The sequence below is a fragment of the Chrysochloris asiatica genome, unplaced genomic scaffold, assembly GCF_000296735.1.
Source record: "Chrysochloris asiatica unplaced genomic scaffold, ChrAsi1.0 scaffold00038, whole genome shotgun sequence".
NCBI classification, from domain to species: domain Eukaryota; kingdom Metazoa; phylum Chordata; class Mammalia; order Afrosoricida; family Chrysochloridae; genus Chrysochloris; species Chrysochloris asiatica.
In genome coordinates, this window is record NW_006408556.1 from 8,033,528 (window position 1) to 8,041,776 (window position 8,249).

Consider the following 8,249-nt stretch of genomic DNA (forward strand, 5'->3'; position numbering starts at 1 on the left):
TGTGTATGTGTATACACATATGTGTATATATATATTTTGGGGTTTTTTTGTTTTGTTTTTTGTTGTTGTTGGTTACCAGGGTGTATGTGGTGGGGTGATGGGAGGGAGGGGAAGATGGAGCACAGGGTAAGGAATAGGCACACAATAGTAGAACACAGGGTAGGGAATAGACACAGGATAGTTTGGTAGCGGTGGTGGGGAGCACACACTAGAAGTGGAAGGGGAAAGGAAATACAAGGCAGATGGGAGAACAGCTAGGCAGGTTTACATGGGCTAAACAGGGCAGAGGTAAATAATGACATAAGCACAACTGTGGAACAACAGGGCTTGTGGATAGAAAGACTGAGGCATGGTGTGAATGGATAAAAGTGGAAAAATAATGTTAAGGTGATTGGCTGTCTTTTGATTCTTGGTTTCCCTTGCCTACTATAATAAAATAAACACTTGAAGGGGAGATAGAGGAATAGCCAGAAACATCACCAGAGAAAGCTTGTAAGTCTGTCTTCAGCCTAAATAAAGCTGATTGGAATACTTAAAATGGGACTAGAACTTGCCCAGTGAAGGAGGCTCCCTGCAGAGCCTTTGACACTGCACAAGACCATAGGTGGAATCCTGATCCCCATCCAGAATCTTCTGAGATGGGGCATTTCCACTTGAAAGGACAAGCACACCAGTCTGGAGCAGCTAAAAGAACAGAAGATACTTTTTGAAAGAAAAAACAGCAGGGAAAAAAACCGCAAAAAAACAGTAACATCAGTCCAATTGACTACTACAAGAACAAGCAAGTTGTTCCCCAGGGAGCCATCAAGGTAAGTGGTCAGGTCCCCTCAAGGCAAACCCCCTTCAAAGATTGACACTCAATTGGAATACACTAGCAGGCATGTATGTGGTCTTGCTGCTGACCATGTTGGTCACCGTATAAGGGGAAGAAGGGGAAAAACAGCAATAAAGTTGTGAGCTAAGTCCGAACACATTCAACAGACTCCTGTTAACCTGGATTGAGACCTGGTTAACCAGCAGTATGACGAGACCTGGGGACTCCTGGGCCCAGGGGCAAGGACATGGCCCCAGAGGACTAGAATGGAGTGTGAAGCATCCAGCTGATATGAAGTGAAGGGAGATGCACAAGAACACTCACACTTGTAGATAGTACCCATTTGACCTAACATCAATGGCTGGATGATCAGAACATGACTAGAGGAAGAAAGAAGAGGAAAAACAACAACAAAAAAAGAGTAACCCCCTACAAGTAGATGAACTTGACCTATGCTTGTGGATGCAGTATGACAAAGGAGCAGACAAATCTCTACATTGAGGATCATTCCCATCCTCTTGGTACACAGGGTCAACAGGAATAGGGAACTTAGACATTGGCTACCCAAAATGGGGGTTCTACATAGGCAATAAGTGACTGGCTTACAAGCTTTCAATAGGGAACTTAGTTCCAGAGGACACAGAGAAAGGTAAAACCTCCACTGAATTGTTTCCAACCTGTCTGGATGTGTTAATAAAAGGCGAGGGGGAAAGTACTCCTGTGGTTCAATAGGAAATGATTGCTATCAGGTCTGACAGTGAGTGTTGGAAAGGTAAATGTAAATCTTTGGTAACAAAAGGAGGGGAGCGGCTGATTTTGCAGTCCAGAAGCAGAGATCCCTGGAACCAATAAGGGAGAAAAGCGAAGTGCCAAACCATGTCTGGAGAGGCAGTGACACTAGGGATGGAAGCAGAGGCAATGAAGTGGACAGAAGGAGCGGCTGGGGACTCAGGGAGGGAAAGGGGATGTGGGCTTGCAGCTGGGGGTGGGGTGGGGTGCGCAGGCATGTGTGGTGTACCCTTTGGGTGTGAGCATTGCAATGAACCAAAATATGATAGGATGAATGTAAAGATAATGTTCACCCATGTAAACTAACACATAATTCACAATTTTAAAAAGTATTAACATTATAATCTGATATGAAAAGTACATTTCTTAAAAACAAAAAAAGGGGGGGCCTAGTGTGGTGCTGCAGGATAAGCACCGGACTACTAACTGCATGGTTGGCAGTTCAATCCCACTATCCACTCTTGTAAACCCTATACAGAGTCACTATGAGTGGGAACTGACTCAATAGAACTTAACAACAACATAAGGAAAATAATTAGTCTGAACCGTGAAAAAAAAACCTTTTTTATTTGTAATCTGTAGAAACATAAAAGTACCCTACTAGTTACTTATGATGACTTTATTTTAGTTTTACTTTTTTTTTTTCTCTTTTTCATGAAAATCTTCACTTTGTATCAGTGGCTCTCAAAGAGCACATTTCACAGGATGCCATAGGAGTACTGTACTGCAAGGTATGTTTGAACTGCAAGGTCGGAGGTTTATACTCACCCCAGCCACTCCTCAGAAACCCTACACAAGGTTGCTATGAGTCAGAAGTGACTCCATGGCATTTAACAACAACATCATATATTACAAATGATTCCCAAGGTGAAACTTGCATCCTCCCTAGAAGACCACACAGAGACCGCTGAAGGGTGGCTGGCTGAAGGCCTGTGTGCAATTTACAAAGCACCTGAGATTATAAGTATTAGAAGGATGACCATTACTATCGCTTTGTGGATAAGCCCAAGGTTTCAAACACCCCTTTAATCTAAGCAGAGCTACAATGTCAGACAGAGGATAATGAAATCCCCCTGCGCTTCCTGACAACTCACACCACCGCCTTGTCTGTCTAGCTGTGAAGAAGGTCCAAGGAGATCCTACCGCACACCACTGCTGGCAAGTGCACGCACATACCTGCCTACCAGCTTCCTACTTGTATCCCTGCTCCTGTTCGGCTGAGGGACGATGACAGGCAGATGATTGCAGTACTCTTTGCAGTCAAACTTGTGAACATCACAGGAAAGGGCTCAAAGACAAGTGTTTGCCCAGACACCATAAACACTTCTTGTATCTCTGCAATCTTCTTTCCATTCCCTGACGTGCCTGGGACTATTACGGCTTCTGATAATGCTGACTGGTTTCGTTTGGATAAACACAAAGACCAACAACAGCATACGTCACTGAAACTGATTCTGAGTTTCATTTCTGTAATGGCCTTTCCTGCCAGATAGACCTATTTGTTTGATAATTACAGCTTCCACCAACCTGTTCTTCCTCCACTAAGAAATGGGAGGTGATTTAAGCAGATGGCACCTTCTATGCAGCATGTTCATAAATGCTGTGCACAGGGATGAAAGGTGTAGTCAAATTACACACCTTGTGAGTATGAAGGTGGTCTAGTTTCTAAGTTCTTCCTCACTGAATATTCTCCTAGCTACAGAGTGACATACACAGTGAGGCCCACAGTCCATAAAGAACCCAGGCAGCAGGTGAAAGGCGTATTCTTGCTGTGTCCCTCCACCAGCCCAATCCCAAACAGCCTGGAGAATTAAACAACTTGAAAATACCAGGCGATGCCTCAGCATTCTTAACTTTCAAGTGCCTTTCAAGTGCCTTAAAAGCTACAAAATTATTAACAGTCAGATTTAATGTTAAAGATTTTAAAATAATGAAATTGCATCCATTACAAAGTCAAAACTAAAGTATTTCTTTTAGCTGAGCTCTAAAAGCTCTCTATGGTGGTGATGGTAATGGTCGTGGTTGTGTGCCAGTGAGTCAGTTTCGACTAATAGAGACCCTTGTTGGGTTTCTAGGGCTGCAAATCTTTATGGGAGCAGAAAGTCTCATCTTTCTCCCATGGAGTAGCTGGTAGATTTGAACTGCTGAAATTCCAGTTATCAGACGAGCACGTAACCCACTATACATTGAAACAATTCCTTTCCCGCTACTTAATACTATTCTCCCTCATTTCTCTAAGTAAAGGATTATGCTGAAAATAGAGCAAGTACTATGAAACTTTAGGTCCAGTCAAAGAATTAGAGAAAACCTGCAAATTATACTCCTCTTCTCTGCGCTAGTCATTGCTATGATTTTAGGACATGTATCTGGAGTCCTGGTGAGGTGCTGTGGGTTAATGTGCCAGAATGCAAAGTCGTTTGAGCTGCAAGGTCAGTGGTTCAAGCTCACCAACCACTCCTTGAAACCCTATCCAGGGTCACTATGGGACTTGAAGGCACTTAACAACAACATCTGCATGTATCGCATGTTAAAGGGCACTAGAGAAAGAGAAATGAGTTCCTTTGGGAGGGCAAAGAATTCTATTTAGGTATTGACTGGCAGGGGCATCTTGTTCTCCCCATCCGAACATCGAGTCCCTTTTCAAGGGAACAGAGCCACAGATCTAGTTAGTCTAAGTATAATCTTCATATTGTTGAGGGAAAATCTGTGGGCCCAGGAAAAAGAGGACAGCCGGTCTACATGGAAAAGGGCACCCATGATACATAGAATGTCAAGGGCTGGGATGGCCTGTACACAATTCTGAGATGAAACATGACCTAAAACAAAACCCAAACACTACACACACAAAAAAACTAACCCAACAAACTAAAATTAAAACTACCCTCTCGAAGGGATCAGCCAGGTAGTGCTTCCCAAATAATACTTAAATTGACTCTGTAATGACAATTCAATCATGCTAGTTCTATTTAAAGTATATTCAGGCATTTTCTTGAGGTGAATTTGGTTAAACAAGGCAAATATGAACTAATGAGTTCATGACAAAAAGATACACTCACAGTTGGGCACACTCTACACATCGTATCTCATAAAAGGCCAAAATATCTGCGTAGGCTTAGAATTTTACAAACATTGAATCAATAATATATGTATTTCCTTCTTGATCTTATAATCATTAAATACAGAAAGGGCTGGGATATGAAAGGCTTTACCTAACTCCCATACACAGTCTCCGCATAGCATATCTGAATCAACCACAAACATGTTCTCAATTCTTAGCCACCAGCATAATACTTATATTGTTTAAAGTTAACTGGAACTATTATTCTGACTACTCCTAAAAATACAAACCATCCCCTACATGTTACTTAGCCATAAGGCATTCAAATCAACTGAAGTTCTCAGTCAAAGATGGTTAAGAGGTATATTAAGATGAGTTGCTGATGGAATAACAAAATACTTGAATATAAAAATATCTGAGTATATATACAAAAGTGTAATCACAGTAACTTACCTATTAGTCCCTTCTCGAGAGTGAAGGTTTTGTTTGTAAACATACATTCAAAAGCCACAATGTGAAAAATCTTGTTCACTGTGTTGTGAGTCCCAACTATTCGGATATACCTGAGGATAAAAAAGAAAATAAAATCTGTTGAAGAAACTGAACTTCCATCCCAACCAATACAAGGATAACACAATAAGTTACACCACATGTAAAGCTACAATGTACCAGGGCATGGACTTAAAAGAGACTTTGAATGTGACATCAGACCCTATACATGCTCCTCGGGGCTTGAGCTAACGGAGCCTGAAGAATCACAGCAAAATCGGGGTGATGTCACTTCCCAGAGAATTAAGTACAACTTAAATGTGATTTACCTAGAAAATCATACCAGATTCCGTTCAGTCCCTGAAAGTCAGTATAGATCTAAGTCCATGAGGCATTTATATACAACAAACAACTTTTACCCTTGCATATGCACACACAGGAGGGGGCTTCAAAAAATTCTTGAAAAATTCCATTATCTTAATTCCATTTTTCCATGAACTTTCTGAAGGCCCTTTGGTACACATACAAATAAAATACTTTCCAACTCAAAGATTTCACCTATTGGAGACATATGCTTTCCTGCTTAAAAAAATAAATAAAGAGATGAAATGACTGAACAGTCACTCAGGGGTTCTTTTATTTTAATGAAGTTCCTAAATTCTTGTGAGGAAGTTAACCCTGTATACTTACACCAGCCCTCCCACTTCACTGCTGGGTAGCGTGCTCTTGACCAGAGGAAGTGATCTGCAGGGAGGACCCAGCCTGCTCTACAGTTTCCTTCTTGGTCTCATGGATCTGGCATCTGCACACAGTGCAGACTCTCACCCGGCAGGTCTTGAGCATCTCAGCCTTTTCACCCTCTGTATCTCCCTGGAGGCTTCACCTTCCGACAAACATGCATTAACCTTGGAGCGACTTGCTCCTTTCACTCTCCAAAGGGACCTGACAGTTCACAGGTTAATGAACAGACAAACTCACTCTTCAGAGTGTCACATGATTCCATGGGGACTGTGCCATACACCTTCTTACTGGCATTCTGCAGGAGAATTGGGAAAAGTAACTAAATTACCCAATTAGCCTCTCTCAAATTATGAACTATGCACAATGAAGGGTGGGGCATATTAAACAGACAGATTTCAATGAAGAGATAACAGACTGAGCCAGGTTTTAGCAATATCCTTCCTCTGCTGTGTAAAACAACCTTCAACGTAGATGATATGATTTTACTTCTGAGTTAATCGCTGTTCACTAATTTGATAATTTCTCTACATTTCTCACCACTCCAAGTTAACTGTGTAATGTAAATGCCAATTTAGAAAACTTCACATTAAGAAGACTTTATTCGGGAGCTTGCATATCATGGGCTATTTTCCCTCCTGTTTCTTCAAGCCTGAATCTTTCTGCAATCCATGTGCACCTCATTTAGCCATCTGTTCATTGACATGAGCAGATCACTCATCTTCATAACCAATATGTATGCTCTCTCCTGGACTGGCTGCTCACTGCACTATATCCAGTACAGGCAGACAGCACTCATCCTGTGTGGTAAGAAAGACCGGAGCAACTGCTGAACTCACCAGAGCCCTCTGCTGAAGCATGAGGTTGCCCTTAATCTGTTATCTCAAGCCCTAAAGGCAGGCAGAAGGTGCTGATTTTGCTTGGTTTGGGTTGGATCATTTGAACTAAATTCTTAATGGTTTGGGTAGACAGATTGTGCCATCCTTTACTGTGGGTTGGTGACTATCTCCTGGTGCTTTCTGGAACGGAAGGGGTGTGCTAAACCTGACACCTTGGCCTGAATCTAATTTTGTCAATTTCCTTAAACCCACAAGAACTCAACCAGCATAGTATTTTCAACCACATATGGCCATGAGAGCCAAAGAAACGCAGTCTGCAACCTTGAAGGGAATGTGACTTGATGGAATTTGATCAGATCATTTTACTTTCTCTAGGTTGAGACTCTACCAAAAGACAAACAATTCTGACTACTGTGCCCAGTGGAGGGGCAGAGGAGTGACTAGCAGGGCCTTTCCCTGTTCCAAGTAATTACAGCTAATAGTCAAGGAAGCTCTATGAGGGTGAGGAGGTAGAGTTCCCTCCCTTCCGCTCTCTTTTTAAAAAATACAATATGGAATCATGCTTTCTACATTTAGGTAACAGTCATTCCCCCAAATTTACCCTGGTACAAATTAACAGGAATGGAAGAAAAGGAGAGAGAGAGAGAGAGAGAGAAAAGATATTCCTTCCCCCCAAATTATAAGCAACTGAAAAGGAAAAGTTGCACTGGAATACCTTTTACAGCCTTAATGATAGTGTTTGTGGTAACAAACAAGATAATATATATGGTTGGAAAAGCACCGAGATGCCTCCAGATAGAAAGTTCTGTATTAATGAAGATAATGCTATCTCTGCTGTATAATCCTGAGGTCAAATTAGCAATTCACTGCCATATATCACACTTTTTGATTAGCCTGTTATATGTAATGCTCATAGCAAATTTAATTATTCTAAATCTACAATACTTTCTAAGTCCCCACGAAATTATAGCATAATTTACTAAAGTGGCATAAAGTCCTTACTCAAACACTACTTAAAAAAAAAAAAAAGGTAACAAAGTCAAAAGAACCTATTCTCCTTTTTCTCAAACATGGAGAACTCTTTTCTACACTCATACTAACTATTTACAGTTGGATGGCAGAGAGGCTTCAACTAATGCTCCAGTACTGGTAACTTAGCAACAGCCACAAGCTAAGAATTCAAAGGCCCTATCCACAGCCAGGAGTCCTGGTGTGGTGCTGTGAGATAAAGCACTGGACCACAAAGTCGGTTTGAACCAAAAGGTTGTTGTTGTCATTGTCGTCAGGTGTCATTGCAGTCCATGGCACTTTTAGTATTCTCCTTCAACACCACAATTCAAAGGCATCAATTCTTCTACAGTCTTCCCTATTCACTGTCCAGCTTTCGCATCCATATGAGGTTATTGAAAATACCATGGCTTGAGTCAGGCGCACCTTAGTCCTCAAGCTGACATCTCTGCTCTTCAATACTTTAACCCACAAGCGCAGCCCAAAGCTTCTCACTACAACCCAGTCACCCCTG

The 8,249-nt window shown here is 41.7% G+C and overlaps 1 protein-coding gene across 1 annotated transcript in view; it reads right to left on the minus strand.

Annotated features, from left to right (window-relative positions):
• BTBD9 (BTB (POZ) domain containing 9) overlaps positions 1 to 8,249 on the minus strand; it is a 537,095-nt gene that overhangs the window by 227,607 nt on the left and 301,239 nt on the right. Inside the window, exon 6 of the mRNA XM_006860426.1 lies at positions 5,115 to 5,224. Coding sequence (XP_006860488.1) covers positions 5,115 to 5,224 — 110 coding nt within the window. The remainder of the gene's footprint in view (positions 1 to 5,114; positions 5,225 to 8,249) is intronic.